This window comes from Mauremys mutica, chromosome 18 (assembly GCF_020497125.1).
Source record: "Mauremys mutica isolate MM-2020 ecotype Southern chromosome 18, ASM2049712v1, whole genome shotgun sequence".
NCBI classification, from domain to species: Eukaryota; Metazoa; Chordata; order Testudines; family Geoemydidae; genus Mauremys; species Mauremys mutica.
The window spans coordinates 20,627,939-20,646,932 of NC_059089.1; the positions used below are offsets into that span (position 1 = coordinate 20,627,939).

The 18,994-nt window shown below is 51.0% G+C and overlaps 1 protein-coding gene across 6 annotated transcripts in view; it reads left to right on the forward strand.

Annotated features, from left to right (window-relative positions):
* ADAMTSL2 (ADAMTS like 2) overlaps nucleotides 1-18,994 on the forward strand; it is a 55,760-nt gene that overhangs the window by 34,941 nt on the left and 1,825 nt on the right. For 5 of the 6 annotated variants that reach the window (XM_044992821.1, XM_044992820.1, XM_044992823.1 and 2 more), the window contains 6 exons: nucleotides 907-1,033; nucleotides 3,950-4,163; nucleotides 7,727-7,882; nucleotides 13,389-13,559; nucleotides 14,090-14,266; nucleotides 17,417-17,561. In XM_044992821.1, coding sequence (XP_044848756.1) covers nucleotides 907-1,033; nucleotides 3,950-4,163; nucleotides 7,727-7,882; nucleotides 13,389-13,559; nucleotides 14,090-14,266; nucleotides 17,417-17,561 — 990 coding nt within the window. The remainder of the gene's footprint in view (nucleotides 1-906; nucleotides 1,034-3,949; nucleotides 4,164-7,726; nucleotides 7,883-13,388; nucleotides 13,560-14,089; nucleotides 14,267-17,416; nucleotides 17,562-18,994) is intronic. The other variant, XM_044992822.1, reaches the window with a different exon arrangement.

Genomic DNA, 18,994 nt, shown 5'->3' on the forward strand with positions numbered 1-18,994 from the left:
TGTCGCCAGTGGGGAGTGTCCTATCCGAACCACTCCTTGAACCTCACCTTTTTCTGTTGACATGTTGCAGAGGAGTGCTGCAGTGTCAGGAGTTGGTAGGTTTCTTTTAGTTTCATGCAACTTTGTGTTTCAGAAACCTGGCTGGAAGAGCTGGAATTCTTGGTACCTGTAGTCAGATTAGTTTCTTGATCCCAAGCCATGTCCCAGAAAGGACTGAACAATATTTATTCTGGCTAACAAGGCTGGAAGGGAAAAAGTCCCAGCATGATGACATTCTGCTTTCTGTGCTTAAACAGGGGAGGAGGGTGGATTCCTCTTTTAATAATCATGTAAGAACCAATACTAGGCCAAGTGCACTGTGTATCTCCTGCAGGCAGTCAGGTGCAATTGTGGCACGAATTGTGCCGATGTACTGGGTGGAGGGAGGGAGGGAAATGGGAACCTCTTCCCCAGCCCTTGGTGCACCCACACAAGAACTGGACAGAATAAGAATCTCAAACTCTTTTGAAAGCCAGAGGGAGGGACCCTGCTAACATGCCTGCAAGCCTTTGGCAGCATGGTGAGACCCCCTGAACATCTTGCACCTATGCTAGCATGGGTCGCAAGTCCTGGTTGGGGTGTCATGCTGTTCCGCCTTGGAAGAGCACTAAGGAGAACATGAAAGTGTGCTACCCCCGGCATCCCCAGGGCCGCCCTGCTCCGTACAGGCAGGAAGAACTCTCCATTGTTCCACTCCCCCAGTCCCATCCTCTTTCTGCCACCGGCATCCCTGATGACTGTCAGCTCAGGTCATGGCCCTTCACTTTTAATTTGGAAAGACATTTTGGAACATGCAGCTCACAAACAGTTTGGGTGTAAAAATCACCAAGCATGCATTTTGTGTGTGTGTATTTTTTTTAAAAATAGGAGTGATGTCTACGTATGCAATGTGTGTTCGTTATGATGGGATCGAAGTGGATGATACGTACTGTGATGCCATGACCCGTCCCGAGCCTGTCCATGAGTTCTGTGCTGGAAGAGAATGCCAGCCAAGGTACTATATCAGTAAGGAGCTCTTCACGGGGCCATACATTTTGTCTTCCTTAGAATTATTTGGAGCTGGTGGGGATTCTCTTCTAGGTTCTAAGCATTGATGGGCCCAAGCCACCAAGTTCGGAACCTCCCCAAAGTTCCCGGGGTGTTTGGATCTGGGATTTGGGTTTGGGCCCATCTCTAATTACAAGGGCTGTCTCCTTCCCAGGCCAGCACAGCAAGGGAGAGAAGAACTCTTTGGTCAGAGCCAGATTCTTCACAGTGAGTTAGGCTGAAACATGCTTTATTGATCCTTGGATGTTTACGTCAGTCAGGGGCGGGACAATCCTCTTGCACCACAGGCCTTGCTCCTGTGGCGACATGGTGGATAGGCTGGGGAAATTAGAGCTCTTTGGAGCACTGTGTAACGGCCTTGCCTGGCTGACGGTGTAAGGGGAGGAGGCTTCCTGATCCCTCTTCCCCTCCTGCACCTTTCCCAGCAGTGACTTGCATGGCAGGACTCAACCTTGCTCCCAAACAACAGCTCCTGTTGATGTAGAACCTAGACCAGTTTCATTCTCCACCCTTGTAAGGGGAAGCAGAATCAGCCAACAAGTGTTACATTCCCAGAGCTTTGCTAGCATCGGCAATCATGCTAGTGCACAATGAGACGCATCAGCAACAGCTTTGAGTCTAAGTGAGAACCCTGGGTTTGATTCCCCCAAACTCTGGGACAGGTCAGACTCTGACCCGGTTCCTGATATGAACTGCATGGTTCGGATCCATCTCTACAATGGAACCCCAAATCCAAAGATCTTTTTGTTTCAGGGAAGTTGAGCTTCCAATCCAGATTCAAACGTTATGGCTTAGGTCCATCTCTAATTACATTTTTTAAAGGGTTTGTTCTTTTCAAGGTTTGCTAGAAACACAAGTTATGGGTGGGATAGATCAATGCCTGCCAAAGGGAAAAGGTCTAAAACAGGCAGGGAAAGGAATGTTACTTGTTGTACTATAGGCGGCACAAAGTGAAAAGAAGCAAAACTGTACGATGCACGTCCTGTAATCGTGCCTTGTTGCTGAAATAACACAAAACTAGGCAAGAGCCGTGTCAGAGCTCTGCATAAACCTGCAAATGCATGGAACGGGGAAGTTTAGCCTTTTGGCAATTGATGCCGGGTTTATTGCATTGGAAAGGTGTGTGTGTTTGGGAGTGTGCGGGTACACTCCCCTTTTCCAATGGCAAAATCTCGCTGGACCCAGGATATTGAGGCTGGCCACGTTCACCCACCCCACTGTGCCCATGTCTTGCTAACTGGTTTAGTGTCTCCTCTGAATGTAAGTGGCACTTCTATGTGTGCAGTGTCTTTTTAGAGCTGCCCTGCTCATGGCGCTGGGGCTTACATCCCGAAGCAAACGTGTGACCCCTGGAGTGCGTGCCAAGCACAGTGACCTTTTTCCTTGGAGACGTTAATGCTCTAGAACCATGTTGCTTGACCTTTTCAGGTTGGCCACGCTTCTTGGAAGTCAAAACTTTTTACGACCCTCATCTATACTTACTATAAAAGCCAGGGTAAAAATGTCTCAGTGGTAAGCCTAGATAACTGCTTTGGACTATCTATATAAGCCAGGACTATCTTAGCATTGTTCTTAAAACCAACCCCCCGTGGGGCCCTGCTGGTGCAAGCAATGTGTGATTCGTGTGTGATTCAAGAGGTTGATGGAGAATTCTTTACCTTGAGGGATAATGGTGGGGAGCTCGCGGGGGGGGGGGGGGAAGAGCGAGAGTTTCGCAACACCATGCGACCTCCTGATTGCCTTCGTGACCCCCTGCTCTGGACATCATGACCCGTCAGCTGAAAACCGCTGCTCAAGAACCACTTCTCTTCCCCTCACTTTCCTAATGGGACGATTTTTACATTCAAAACAAAGCATGTTTCATCAAAATACCTGCAGCATCGTAGCGGTGCTTATCCTCATGGATTGATACAGCGCTGTCCTATGCATGTGTTTGTAGAACCAATCAAACAGATTAGCTTAGCACTAACTTCTGATGTCAGTGGAGCTAAACCTGGGGTAAATGTGGCACATTTGGCCTACTGTAGTTTTTGAAAGCTGTGCGGGTTCTCTCTGGTGTTGGGTCAGGGAGCACGTAACCTAGGCAGCTCTTTCAAGTGTACCCCAGGGCAAAATATGAGAGTCCAGTTCTTGGAGATTCTGTGGTATCCCCACCTCCTATTGACTTCCAGGGATAAATCCCAAAGCTTGTTTAATAATGAGCTGGGTGATCCGTTTATTTCTCCCGTTTTAGACATTTTTTAAAGTATTTTCTTTAAACTAGGGGCAAATCTTGGTGCTTTTGAAGGCCTGGGATATGACATCGATACCGGGTGTAGGTGGGCAATGCACACGTGTACCTTCACCGTCCAGACATGGATGCCTGGGTCAGCAACAGTAATGCATTGATCTCAAACCTTCTGAAGTGAATCAGCCAACTGTGTGGAAATGTGCTCTGCATGTCTGTCCTTTTAGAGCTAGGCTGAGACCACAAAGGTCATTTTCACATGGAACTATCTGGCTCTCTCGCTCAGGGTTTTGTTCTGGCGTCTGTTATGGTAGTGTCTGTGCATCTTACAGTTCATGTGAACTCAGGTCTCCAGGGTGAAATATTAGTAGATTGACGCACAGCAACACCTAATCCTACCTTGTATGGATATATCTGAGACATTTACAGCCCTGTTACAGAATGTGCCTATTGCAACAATCTCCGTAGGAGAGTTACCATTTACAGGGTCACTGACAGCCTCAAAGAACCATTGCTGAGCTCTGATAACCTTCACAGAATACTGTTTTCCTAATCCACTATTACGCTCATATCTACCGCACGTCTCCCATTCAGATTGTGAATACTCCAGTTAGAATCTTTCTCGCTTCCTTGCAGGTGGGAGACGAGTAGCTGGAGCGAGTGTTCCCGCACCTGCGGGGAAGGATACCAGTTTCGCATCGTCCGATGCTGGAAGATGATCTCCCCTGGTTTTGACAGCTCTGTCTATAGCGATCTGTGCGAATCTGCTGATATTACCCGGCCGGACGAACGCAAAATCTGCAAGAACCCAGCATGTGGGCCTCAGTGGGAAATGTCCGAGTGGTCAGAGGTAAATCCCCAGAAAAGTGTTGGCAGCCTGTGGGGAGACAGCAGGCAGCAATGACTAGGGATCAGCCCCCATGTGCTATGTAGATGGTTGCCTTGCTTCGAGATCCCAGAAGAACGGGATGCAGGGCTGAAAACTGAGATGCGAATCCACTGGCTTCCACACAGAGCCACATAAGCCAGGACTATCTTAGCCTTGTTCTTAAAGCCAACCCCTGGTGGGGCCCTGCTGGTGCTAGCAATGGCAAGAGCATCCCCGTGGAGCAGCCCCTAGTGTTTTAACTACTGTCTCCAGACCTGCTCCCAGCGTTCCCATTTGAATGAGGCCATGATGCAAACGGGGTCTTGGGGTGGAGATGTTTCCCCAGTGCCTCTCTGCACCTCACAGGACATGGCTTGCGTAAATCCCCACAAGCCTCCTTTAGCTCACTGATGGAGATGATTATGTCTCTCCTTTGCAAACCTCCAGCCAGGGATGACCTCAGACCAGGTCTCCAGGCCTCTGAACCCCTTGAACTCCAGGGAGTTTGGGTCAAGCCTGAGAGCATCTCTGCTCCTAGCCAGAGTTTTAGATTTTGAGTCTGGTTCTTAAACAGGAGGACTTTTCTCCCACAGGAACCGTGTTCAGCCGCACAGTGGCTGTGGGATATAGGAACGGCCTTACTGGGTCAGGCCAGAACCTTAGCGTGACTGACACCTGTCTTTTCTTCATCTTTCCTGACTTTCCTGTGTGCTGACTATTGAAAAGGGTGGTGATGTCTGATTCTGCATTTGCTCATGCCACTCCCTGCCTATCCTCTTCCACTAGGAGAACAACTCCTGCGAATCCCGCTTCTTATCTGGCACAGTGAAATCTGAAAAACACTTGTGCCTCATACATTTCTGAGTGCCTGAAAAATAACAATAAACATGTGGAGAGGAGGCTGCATCTCATAAACAATGATATTTTCTTATAGACGTCTCTTCTTCCCGTCAGATTTCACTGCACCATGCAGAACATTAAATTTTGATAGTTCTGCTGTAAGCACATTGCTAAACCACTTGGAAGATGTTTCTGTGATATGTCTAATGTGGAACAGTTATTCTCTCATCTTAGTTTGTCAGTTTACATGTAAAAACCTTTGCGACATGGCAGAGGCATTCTGGAATGTTTTTAGCTGCGAAGTCATTCCCAAGATGGGTCAGTCTCTAGGCTTCATAGATCCTTCTCTCTCTCCTCCAGCAGAGATCTTTTGAATTAATTTACAACCACTCCATCCTGTTGTGTGCCAGAGAATATCTGCCAGCATTCCAGTATTTCACTTCCTAACATAAAACTCTTTAAATGATAAAACCAGTGTCCTTTCTTCGGGGCCCAGGGCCAGATTTTGGTCTCAGGGTAAATCTGGAATAACTGCATTGACTTCAGTGGAGTTGTCATGGATTTACACCCAAGTAATAGAGAGCGGGCTCTCGCATGGATTTTCAGTAAATGTGTAAAACACACGTGCAAGAGTGCAGTCATGCTCACACACATTGATGGAAAATAATCCCTAACTCTTAAGGGTTTTTTTTTCAATTTTTAAATCTTGACGTCACAGTACTGGTCCCTCTGCACAGGAGTGAAAAACAGCAAAACCAAATTGCTCAAGGATCCTAAGGAAACACAGGAGTTTACCCTTCCAGCTCAGACAGCTGATAAGTGAGTCAGATATCCTGCCTTGCTCAGTGGCTGTTAACTCATGTGTCAGAGGATGTCTAAGCAGCCCCATAACACAGCTGACAATGATGCACTGCTGCACATGGGGAGGGGAATAATTTCCTGCCTGACCTGGGAGCTGATTAGTTTGTGCCCTGAAGTATGAGTTTTGGCTTTCCTTAAGCACAGATACATTATTGCTGACAAATCAATCCAGGCCCCTTTCTAAGCAAGAACAAGCACATATCCGGGCCAAAGTCTCTGCTGGTGCAAATGGCCCAGCTCCACTGACTTCAATGGAGCTGCATCAGTTTACACCAACAGATAATTTGACCTCTTTTCTCCCAGGAGACACTTGAAATGCCTCTTGCTGATATTTTAAAGGCCATCTTCACACTGAATGCCAGTGGTAAGTAGCTTTTTCTCCGTAGTGGAAAGTCTGGTGGGCTCTTTTATTTTGTAGGCTGTTTTGACTTTTCCAGTTCAATAGAGAAAAGCTCCCCGAGCACGTGCTGATGCTGTCGTTTGACTGGCTTAGCAAACCGAAGTGGCCTATGTTATAGAATTCCATCTACTCCTCCAGCATGTGCTGGGGACAGATTGCTGAGACATCCCCCCAGAGTAGCTCTTCTGGAGCCAGCAGCAATGCTAATCTAATTTGGATCAGCATCTGAAGCTGGGTGCCAAATTGGCTTGGATGATAGCTAGAGAGATAAAAAAGCACATTTCAGAGATCTGAGGATAAACGTATCAGAGCATGTGTGTGAGCACTGGGCTGTTGACACTTTTGCCTGCTTCGTGTTGCGTATTGAGCAAATTTGTATATGTGACACTGCTGTCATTCAAATCCACTTCTAAATAATGTCGCTGGTTGGATGTTGCCAGATTTACTCACGTTATAAAAATCCCAGACACTGCGGTTTGGAGACAACACTTTCAAAGACATGGAACCTAGCAAGCCAGTTCTTTTTAGAAAGCGAGCGAGCGAGTGAGAGAGTTGTAGACCACAGCCACACTTTCAGCTGTAGCCATAGCTTCTGGGCACCTTGGTTTTTGGACCTGCAGGCTCCAGATGGACGTGTGAGTGCACAGCCTCTCTGAAAGTCAGGCCCAAAGCATCCCCACTGGGCTCCTAAAAAACGGAGGCGCTTGCACCCCATGGCCCCTTTTGGAAAATGTTGGCCTTCAGGCCAAATCTTGCTCTCAGCTACATGTGCATTAATAGGAAGGGAGCCACATGAGTATACGTGGGATGAGGTTGCACTGATGGAGCTGAGAGCAGAATTGGCCACCCTGAGTGGGAGCAGGATATTAAGACTGGGCAGAGGGAGGTATTTTAGTGCATTCTTTGCTGCCCCCCTGAACAAGAGCAAAGTGCTTCCTGAACTGCAGCCAGCTAGTGGACTGGCTGGCTGGCCGTGCCCTCTAACCCAAACACCTTGCCCCCCTGAAGATACTTTGCACGGGGCCAGTAAGTTAGGTGACAGCTGTCTGAGAACTCTCGAGCACTCTGGAGAGTATGTGTGTACCGTGGAGAGGAGACGTGCCACTTGCAGCCCTGCCTGTGCTTAGCACGAAGGCAGGATGTAACCCTTCCTGTTCATTCGAACTTGTCTGCCCATGCAGCACAGGGCTCGTTTTGCCATCTAATATTTTACAAGCAGAATAATACAAATGTTTTCCCTGCATTTTTAGAAAGTTTCATATTAAGAAATAAAAAAAGGCCAACATAAATCACACCTTAAACCAGATGCTTTGGCTGCTGCCTGGGCCGCGTGTGCCTCCTCCTCCATGTCAGGCGGGCGAGAGCGGAAAACAGCTGCGTTGCATGGCCGGGGCCGTACATGGACTCTGCTGACCCTGTACCGTTTCATTCTGTGCCCTGCTAGTGTTCGGCCAGGTGCGGCGAGAGGAGCGTGGTGACCAGGGATATCCGGTGCTCGGAAGATGAGAAGCTGTGTGATGTGAACACCAAGCCGCCGGCTGAGAAGAACTGCACCGGGCCCCCCTGCGACCGGCAATGGACCGTGTCTGACTGGGGACCGGTGAGTGACCTCTGAGGGGGGAGGGTTGGGAAGGAAGGGAGCCGTGGATCCTAGTTCATTGATTGTATTAGCTGTTTGCGAGCAGCTTGAGGAGAGAAGGAGACCATTGTAGGCCATGCTCGATTGGGTCATTTACAGTTCACAGGCCAAATTCTGCTCTCAGCTGCACGGCCAATCCCAGCGACCTCCGTGAAGCTGCGTGGGGACAGAGTTTCCTCTTCCCACCCCTATTATCCTGACAAGAGTTGTGGGGTCTAATGGTTACAACAGGCGAGCAGGAATCTGGACCCCTGGGGTCTATTACCAGTGCAGTCAGTGACCTTCTATGTCAGGGGTGACCAACCTGCGCCTGAGAAGGAGCCAGAATTTACCAATGTACATTGCCAAAGAGCCACAGTAATACATCAGCAGCTCCCCATCCGCTCCCCCCGCACCCGCTCCCAGCGCCTCCCGCCCACCAGCAGCTCCGCCGATCAGCGCCTCCCCCTCCCAAATCGCACCTCCCAAACAGCTGTTTTGTGGCGTGCAGGAGGCTTCGGAGGGGGAGGAGCGAGGGCACGGCAGGCTCAGGGAAGGGGTGGAAGGGGGGGCAGGGCCTGTGGCAGAGCCAGGGGTTGAGCACCCCCGGCACATTGGAAAGTTGGCGCCTGTAGCTCCAGCCCCAGAGTCGGTGCCTATGCAAGGAGCCGCATATTAACTTCTACAAAAGCCCTGGTCTCCTGAGTCCAAATCCTCTCCTCTAACCACTAGACTATGCTGCCTCTGAGCAGTAATACACTGCCAGTGTCAGACTTTCCTCACCGGCGTGCTGGGAGGATTAGGGTCATGAGGATGGGAAGCACTCAGCCCTGGGAATGCATCTCCTGCCGCCACCCTTCCGGCTAGGGAGGGCCGGGGACAAGCATTCCGAACCCATCGGTGACGGAGGAGTCACTTGTAAGGGGCACGAGCCAGACCTCTCCAGCCAGTGGCTGAGCATCCTTTCCTTTGAAGTGCTCCTCCTAGCCCCAAGAGAGAGGGAAGGGGGGCGGTGGGGACACACACAGTGTGTTAAGGGCATGGACAGCAGCAGCGAGCCGGAGGAGAACAGTCCCTCCCCGTTTGGTAGCACACATTGGAATTATTGGAGTGGTGCAGCTCCAAATATAGTCGTGTCCCGTGCAGCAAGACAGTCGTGAATCAGGGCAATAAACTTCCCGAGTGCCGAGAAGCAGCGTCTACAGCATTAGCAGAGGGAAAAGGCGAGGGCTCCGAAACCCAAATGCTCCTTTTGTGTCAGGGGCTGTGAATTAGTGGGGCGGCAGCAAATATTCTTGCCACCTGAAAACTCTCAGTTAAGCTGACCTGGCACATGGCTTCCCACTGTCTGGGGATTAGATTGAACTTGTTATAGTTCGGAGATCTGGCCTTGGCAGAGACTTGCAGGCTTTCCAGTAACACCCTCATCTCCAGCGTGAGCAAAATACTGGCTGCAGAGTTCTCGCACCATCTCCGGTGAGCCAGTCCATTAAAGGGAGACGGAGTGTGTGAAGGGAGGTGATTACGCCTGTCATCACAGTCCTGGGCTTGGGGGAGGAAAAGCTGCCCGCTCAAATTTTGCAATCCACAAATGATTTGTTTTGCCCTTGGGCCCTCCTGGTCTGGAAGGAGAGACCCCAGGAGCCCTGTGTGGAAGTGCAGGTCCCAAGGCCAACAGACTGGCCCACATTCCCAGCCTCTTCCTGCCTTTGTCAGGTCCATGGGGCTGAACGATTTCCAGGTCTGTTGAGGCCCTTATTTACAACACTTCCCACTAACGGCAACTACATGGACACCTGCTGTTATCGGCTGCTGTTCAGAGGATGAGAGGCAGCCAGTGGGCTCAGAGCCACTGTGGGGTGGGTGGAAAGCTCTATCCATCTCCCTGTCCTGCAGCGTCTTGCTTGAATAAACAGCTGAGTGGCTCTGTTCCAAAAACCAAAGGAATTTATGAGCCCTTTATGTGGCTTTTGTGCAGACTCACTCCTAGAGGGGGCAGGGTCCGCCAAGGGAAGGGGGAGAGCGTGCACCCAGTGCATTTCCTTGGGTGGTGGTGAATGGCAGATGGTTTCGCCTGCCCCTGAGATGGGCCAAAGCTGGAAGGACGAGCAGTCACCACACAAGATATTTTTTTTTCCTCTGCTGGCTCAAATGTACAAAACTAGCAAACCGCACATGAAAACCAAACCCCTGCAGCAGCCGATCCGAGTGATTTTTGTCATGGAAACCCCTTGACGATAAATACGGGGCCTTCACTTTATCCTGCTTTTCCTTTGGCCTCCTCCCTTCCCTGAACGTGCAGCAGACAAGAGCCGGGCAAACGATTCATCAGTGATGCCAGCCTCCTTTCTTTGCAAACTTTGCAGACTTTGTTCCAAATTCTAACCTCTGTTCCACAAGGGCACTCCCATCGACCTGTGTAACTGAGAGCAGAACGCAGCCCTGGGAGATGAACAGGTGTGTGTTATTTATCGTGATTCAGTTTGGACAAACCTATTTCAGCCTATGGGTTGCTCACAATAAGCTGTTCACCCTGTGTGATTGGCTGGTACCCAAGTCACCTGGTGCAGTTTCTGCTCTCCAGTTAGTTGACTCTGAAACCCACTCAGTCCTTTGCAGAGGGCGGTGCAGATGCTCCAGATGTGAAATTTTATGTGGCCATGCATTTGCACAAGTGGCAGTGAAGTGGCCTCATTCTTCTGACCAAAAACTAGCTCACAGTGGAACTCAATCAAAGGGCTTACAGATATCAGCAAAGAGAATTCACCATTTTCAGTCCAATCAATACATTTTTGGGGGGTAGTATTCACCCTGGTACTATTCAATCAGGCGGTCAAGTGACAGAGAGATGATTTTGTAGTAATAATCTCCAGTTCTTTCTCCCCAGAATGATTGCCCTTTAAGAGCAGTGGTGAGCAGTGTTTATCTTACATGGTTTGGTCTGTCGTATTTAGGCGAGCTAGCTGTGTTCTCACCCTCTCTCTGTCTCGGGCGTATCTGAGTGAGTGAGAACCTGTCAAGCTCCGAGCTCAGATCTATTGTTTAGATTCCGCTTCAACGTGAAGTAACAGAGGAATTAATTGGGGAGGGTTTTGGAAGGAGAGGAGCATCTTTGCTGCTGTTTCTTTAGACTGTTCTCTTGCTCGGCGTGAGTGGAAAAGGAGTGTGTCACTACCTACACCCAGGCTGGTCTGTTTGTGAGACTGACCAGAGGAAGTGATGTGGTGAACATAGCTGAAATCATGTGGAGTGTGAGAGAGATGACGCAATAGACCAGGTTTTCCATCCCAATCATTGAGAGCTCCTGGGTGTCTTACAACTCGTAGATCAATGATCATTTAAGGGAAGTGGCTTGCTCGCTTAATCAATAGATCCAGGGGCAGTAGGGTGACTATTTAAGTGACACAGACGTATCGCCTCCCCACCTGGCAGCCAACATAGCTTCCTCGGCTCAGTCTTACATTGGTGAGGCTCTTAGTTGGGAGATCTCTCATGCCACATGAGGCCTCCCCAGCACACAAGTCCTGGGGTGCAGGAATCTCTGGTGTACAAGGGCAGAAAAGCATGGCCCTCTTTTGAGTTTACAGTCAGTTGGGTGTGCAAAAGTGGACGTGCAAACTTGGAGCGTGGATTTATCTCCCCCCCAGACCTTTCCATAGCTTTGATGTGATTTTTCCAGTTAAGTGAGGGGTGCACTGCCGCCTCCATGCACAAGTGAAGCCCGTCGTTAAAATTGTAGATGGTCCCGCTGCAAAGTTCTGATTCAGATCTGGATCCAGCACCAAACTTCCTCTTAGTTTAGGAGTGTTTTGATGCAGGGTTCAGGTTAAAGAGCATCTCTAAGGATTGCACCCTTGTGTTCCCAGCTGCAGCACAAAGGTCTCCCCGTGCAGGTGGGTCTGATCCTGAAATCCCTGCTCAGTTCTTCCTCAGGCAAAATTCCCTGTGACTTGACTATTAGAAGACTTTAGCATTTTCCATCTGCTACATGAAGGTGATGGGGTGTCTTATCCCTGGCTCAATCACCTCTGGGTATAATCTTTGCTTGACATTGGCAAAGTTCTTACATTTCAAAACAATCCTGCACCCTAGCCCTTGGAAAAAAACATTCTTAACGAAAAAAGGTGCTGTGTGGTTGTGTCACATGGACCTTGTTCCCGAGCTATTTTTATACAGATTTTGATTCATTGGCATTGTCTAAAAATAAGTGGTCTCCATGGCGACGGCTGCACTGTGAGATGTAGCGCATCTCCTTAAAGAACCGCAACAAAAGCACATGGGAACTCTCGGTGTTTAAAATATAGCTCAAGACAATACCTGTGTGGGGTTCCTTTTATTTAAATGCAGGGGATATATTTATAACCATTTACCTTATTTTTCATGCTCTCTTTGAAAGCTGCCACCTGTTTCCTCTAATGCAGGCAAAACACTTGGCTTTCTATATTCCCCTTATATCCTCTCCCCTGCCAGTGAGACTTGAGTTTAGGGGTGACCAAACTCCACATCCCTCATTTTGTGCTGTACTCCTGATTAGTCCCATTTTGTGCTGCTCAGTGAGCATGGGTGGCGGGGGCGGCTCTAGACATTTCGCCGCCCCAAGCACAGCGGCACGCCGTGGGGGGGGCGCTCTGCCGGTTGCCGGTCCCGCGGCTCCAGCGGACCCTCTGCAGGCACGCCAGTGGGAGGTCCACCGGAGCCGCCTGCCGCCCTCCCGGCGACCGGCAGAGCGCCCCCCGCGGCATGCCGCCCCAAGCACGCGCTTGGCATGCTGGGGTCTGGAGCCGCCCCTGATGGGTGGCAGGGTCCAACCCCTCATGGTCATATGCCATCAATGTCCTTACGTTTTAAAAATAAATGGTTACCGCCATAATATTTGGTGGCTTCTAACTGAGGGGCAGACGTTGTTTCTTGGCTGAGATCACCAGCAAGCAATGCAGGGGCTTGGTTTCATAAGGAAGGATCGTCTTGTGGTTAAGGCTCTGGGCTGGGATTCTGGGTCCAATAGTCAGCTCTGTGTGACTGGGGGAAAGTCACCTAAACTCTTCGGCCAAGATTTTGTGATTTTTTTTTGGGTGCCCAACTTGAGACACCTTAAAGGGTCACTGACATTCAGAACGCGCTGGGGGAACGAAGTCTGCGACTCTCTGCCAGGCTTAGTAAAACTCCAGGGTTGGGTCAGTTCCTAGTTAGCCTGGGGTAACTCGTTCCATATTGTTGAGAGCTGCCCATAAGGCAGCTGATTTTGCCCAGTCAAAAATGTACACACACGGTCCCCGCCCCAAGGGACTTACACCTGAGGTCAGATTGAGACACACAGGAATCCCGCCCACTCTGCTATGGCCCCGTCGAGATGACGGTCTTGTGGAAGGCGTCCCAACAGCCATGTGTTTGAAGAAGGGATCGGGAAGGAGTGGGGCTGCTCCCAGGAATGTGGGGTATTTGTACCCTCCCATTACTCACCAGCACCTCTCTGCTCTTTTTGTTTCAGTGCAGTGGCAGCTGCGGGCAGGGGAGGATGATCAGGCACGTGTACTGTAAAACCAGCGATGGCCGTGTGGTGCCAGAGTCCCAGTGCAACCTGGAGACCAAGCCGCTTGCTATCCACCCCTGTGGGGACAAGAACTGTCCTTCCCATTGGCTGGCACAGGACTGGGAACGGGTAAGAGCCAACCCACCTCGAGGAGTGCCTGTTCCAACTGATGGGTGCGGCCATCCCATCCATGTGAGGGAACGAGCCTCGGCGGGAGGGTGCTGAAGGGGTCTTGACTCCTGGGTCTGTTCCCCACTTTGGCCTGCTATGAAGCATGTCTCCTGTCTTGGCCTCAGGCTCCCCAAGAGGGGATAATGCTAGAGCTCTCAAGTGCCCCAAATGGCCTCATTGCTAGGACTTTGGGAGGTCACTGGTGTGATTCCACCCCATGCTCCCCTGTGGTGTTGGCAGTGGGTGGTGGAGGGCCTGCGTGGGATCCTGGGCAGCCTGGTGGCCGTTTGGGTGCGTTTTCCTCTCAGCTGTGGGGAATATGCCTGTGGAGCAGCACTCGGAGAAATCGTTCACTTGGAGGCCAGGAGTGAGCCCAGGCTGGGAGCGCACTGAGCTCCAGGCTCTTCTGCCTGAGGTCACACTACATTGGACGTCGCTCCGAGGCTTCATTTTGGTCTCTCTCTCTGTCTGGCTTCTGTCCTTGGCAGTGCAACACCACGTGCGGCCGGGGGGTGAAGAAGAGGATAGTGCTGTGCCTGGAGATCGTCAACGGGAAAATCAAAACACGGAACCCCACCGACTGTGACGTCACCAAGAAACCCATAGAAGAAACCACCTGCTTTGAGCGGCCTTGTTTCAAGTGGTACACGACTCCCTGGTCTGAGGTAAGGTGCAGCCTGTAGGAACTGGAATTGCTGAGGTCTAGGGTATATTCTGGGGCAGCCGGGGAGCTGATTAGAGCAGGGGACTAATGGATGGGAGGCAGCAGCATCCTGGTGAGAAGTAGGAGAGTGCAGTGGATAGGGCACCAGATTTTGAGCCACGAGACGTGGGTTCTGTTCCTGTCTCTGCCGCGTTAGCTTAGGCAGGTTATTTCCTCATTCTGTGCCTCAGTTTCCCTTTCAGTAAAATGAGGATAAGGGCACTTGTGCACTTTTGTAAAGCACCCTGAGCTCTGCTGCTGGGAAGCAGTAGCCAAGCGCTCAGTAACATCATTGCTGATGGGCACTCTGGCGGGAACCCTCAGCAGAGCCCCGGGGGCAGAGGCAATTGTGTGGCCCTTCCTGTGCTGAGCACGTGGAAACTGCTCTTTCTGGAGCTGTAAAACGTTTTCAAACGCTCACTCTGCTGAGGGCTCAGTGGGGTTCATCACCTGCCTGTTATGTTCATAGGACGCCAATCTCCGGGGTGGTCAATCTAGAGCCGTTCATGGGTGCTACATCCACCCTTTCGCTAAAGATGCGGGGGAGGGGGGAGTCCCATTCCTTTGCAAGACTGTTTGAATATGTGCACTGTGAATGAGTGACACCTGCTCATCAACACAGTAATCCTTGGAAAACGTGCCCCCCTCTCCCAGCCCTACCCCCACTACGAAAGAGCCAGATCCTTTCCCTGCTATGTCTGGCATGGCGAAGACTGCACACCTTAGGAAGACGGTGCACAAAATGAACGGTTCCAGTTTAGCTCACATGGCACGGCCGGCGATGGATCAGCCAGAGAGGCGTGGCGCGATTGCCAAGACTGATTAGGAGTCGGCTACTGGTGCCAAGGCAGCCTTTTGCTGTCTTAGCAGCTCGGGGCGGAGTGCAGGCCCTGCCAGGATGTAATCAGTCCTTGCTGTGCTTTTGGAGAACAGCAATGAAAAGAAGTGTTTGGGTTTGGGTTATTTTATTTTTGCAATCGCGTGTAGGAGTCTGGCTTAGTCTGCAGGGGCAGCTGTAGTAATTGTGTAATGGGACAGAGGGAGGAGCTGTAAAAGGGAGCGGGGAGATATTGGCAGAGAGTGGGGCTGGGAGAATTGGGGTCAGCACATGGCGCTCGGAGCAGGAAAACACTTCCCGGTGTGCACTCTGCCGATGGATCAGTGGAATAGGCAAAGCTTTCCCTGTGTGGTACTGGGGAAAGCATTGCTGGTTTTGCTTGTAGCGTTGTTGCAGTGATGCTGGTCCCAGGAGATGAGAGAGAGAAGGTGGGTGAGGTAATATCTCTAATTGGACCAACTTCTCTTGGAGGAAGGAACGAGCTTTCGAGCTTCACAGGGAAAGGGACCAACTTCCACCAGTGGAAGTTGGTCCAATAAAAAATATGATCTCACCCACCTTGTCTCTTTGTCGATAGTTTTGGGGCAGTTCCCAGTGGGGAGCCATCTGTGTCCCCATGTCGCTACTGCTAGTATGAATCCCCCCTCACCTCTCTGCAAAGAGAGAGCACGGCCTGAATGGTGCATGGAGGAGGAGCTGACCTCTCGTGCCTAAAGATGGTCCCTGCCGAGCAGGGTTGAGGCACATTGGTAGGGGTCACTGCTGAGACGCTTTGCCCTGCTACAGCCTGTCCTGTGGTGAATGAGAGTGAACCAGTCACCGGGGCTATTTCTCGGGCATGATATGTATGAAATCCCTAAATATATCCCAGGAAATCGTGTAACAAGTCAGCTCCCTAACCACGTGAAAACTCAACACTGGACCGGACTCTGGTTCCGCCCGCGTGTCAGGCGCAGCTGTAGGGCAACTCGTGTTTTGCAGTTGGTGGCCAGAATCCAGCCCCCAAAAGCTGGGTCTGGCTGTGGGGGTTCCTGGCCCAACGGCTGCAGATGAGCCTCTGTCCTGCCTCGCAAGATGTGTTTGTGGTTATCATTATTTACACAGCACAATAGCTGTGCGTGGTGCTTCAAAGGCAAATCAATAACCGCAGGTCCCTGTCATTATAGTACAGCCCGTTCCTTCAGAGGGCCAGACAGCTTGTTGAGTTTAGTTTTTAAAACCAGTCATTGGTGTGGTCTGGAATCAACACAGCAGCTCCCACTGCAATTCCAGCGTGACAGTGCAGCCAAACGTCAGTAAACAGAAACAGGCCGTACTCAGGGTGGCGTTGGCTTAGCCCAAGGGCGGCTCCAGGCCCCAGCACGCCAAGTGCGTGCTTGGGGCGGCACGCCATGGGAGGCGCTTTGTCGGTCGCCGGGAGGGCGGCAGGCGGCTCCGGTGGACCTCCCGCAGGTGTGCCTGCGGAGGGTCCGCTGGTCCTGCGGCTTTGGTGGAGCAGCCGCAGACACGCCTGCGGGAGGTCCACCGGAGCTGCGGGACCAGCGGACCCTCCACAGGCATGTCTGCGGGAGGTCCACCGGAGCCGCGGGACCAGCGGACCCTCCACAGGCATGTCTGCGGGAGGTCCACCGGAGCCGCGGGACCAGCGGACCCTCCACAGGCATGTCTGCGGGAGGTCCACCGGAGCCGCGGGACCAGCGGACCCTCCACAGGCACGTCTGCGGGAGGTCCACCGGCGCTGTGGGACCGGCGACTGGCAGAGTGCCCCCCCCCGCCGCCCGGCGGCGTGCCACCGTGCTTGGGGGGCAGCGAAATGGCTAGAGCCACCCCTGGCTTTGCCACATCTGAACGAGGCCCACAAGCCACAGGCCCTGTTTCGTCTGGCATCCCAAAAACTGAGGGGACTGGGACGTTGGGGCTGGGTGTCGCCCAGCGTGCTGTGCTGCGCCCCTTGGCTACATCAGCCCCAGGAGTGAAACCCGCCCCTATGCAGAGGGTCAAAGCAAAGCCTAGATGCTGCGGATGTGGGATGGCTGTGCTGTGCTGAGGGAAATCGGGCAGGTTTTTGGATTGGTTTCACAGCCACCAAAGATTTGATTCAAAAGACAACTGTTGCTCTAAGACGGGGTTACTTGATTCTTTCTGAAAGGGGAGCGGTGAGTCACTGTGCACCCCAAAAACAGGGCTCGTCAGTTTCTAGTTGAGGTTTTCAGTGCACAGCCCTTGGAGGCCTGCTGCCTCTGCCAACAATCTCTGTCGCGCTCTGTTCCCCAGTGCACCAAAACCTGCGGCGTTGGCGTGAGAATGCGAGATGTGAAGTGCTACCAGGGCCCAGATATTGTTCGTGGCTGTGACCCGCTTGTGAAGCCTGTTGGTAAACAAACCTGTGACCTGCTGCCCTGCCCCACTGAGCCACCAGGTGAGGAGAAAGACTCCAGATTGTCTTGCCAAGACAGGGCTGGGGCTGTGTTTTCAATGCAAGCCAGTAAGGAACAGGAGCTAGACTAAGGCCTTGCCTACATGGGGAAAGTTTTTAACCATTTATACAGACTAAACCAATATGGTTACACAGGTATCGTTATACCTGTATAACCCCTGTGGGGACACAGGCTGCTATAGGAGTGGCTTGTATTGGTTCACTTATATTGCGTGGGAAGGGGCTTAAAGCTAAACTGGAATAAGCCATTTTCACATTACTACTTCTCAGGTGCATTGATCTTCCGAGGTGCTGAGCACCCTCCATGCCACTCCTGTGGCATTTTTCATAAGAGCAGAAATCTGGCCGACACGTTACTTCCCCTCGTTGTTACACAGTGCTCGGGGCACTTGTTATATACCGCGTAGCTGCCCTCCACCCCAGAGATGGCTGCTTTTCAGTGGCAATGTATGTGTATTGTTTGTACAGTGATTTGGGACCTACGCATGTATCCTTATTCATGAGGAACACTAGCTACTGTGCAATAAGCTGTAGCAGAGGCAGCTTGGCTTTTAGGACAGAGCACAGGACTGGGACCCAGGTCACTTGGGTTCTATTCTTGGCTCTGCACTGGGCTGCTGGGTGATGTTGGGCAAGTCACAGCAATGCTCTGTGCCTCAGTTTCCCTGCCTTTAAAATGTGGATAATGATACTGACCTTGGTAAAGTGCTTTGAAATTTACTGATGAATGATGCTGTTTACAGGGTTTTTCTGGATTTATTAATTTAAATTTTGGGGGTTGTTTTAGCTATTTTTGAGTGTACTTACCTAGCAATAATCGGGGGAGTTCGGGGGTTTCTGTTTGTATATACATGTAGTACTGTTTCAAACCACACTACATTAAAGTGCACTAGGTCACATTCAGTGCACACCAGCAGGGTCTACACGGACCGATTAATGGATCACACATTAGCACACTTTAGAAATCACACTTTGGAACTCCTCCCCCTGTAGACTCCATTACTGCTCCCTGTAGACAAGCCCTTCGATACAAGCTAGGGTGCAGAGACAGCCCCTTTATAAACAAACTGCACGGGGAAAGGGGTGAAAACACAAACTGAGTCTCCCTTTCCAGTGGTTTTCTGGTGTTTATTGGTTAAATACCAGTTTCAATTTTTTTGTAGTAGGGGTGTTTTATAGAGATTGATCAGTTACATCAGAAGCCCAAGCTATATATGAGTAGTAGTATTATATTGTATTTTTTCCAACTGAAAAAAAAATCTGCATTCAGCGCAGCAAACGCGTAATGGTGTCAGGTGCCCATCGGTGTCCGGCTAAGTTGGCCTCGCACATGCTGTTCCTGCAGCCGGCCATGTTAAGTTAAGGGGTGTCTCTCAAAGGAATAAAACTGTGGCCTGAAGCCAAAAGCTCACTGT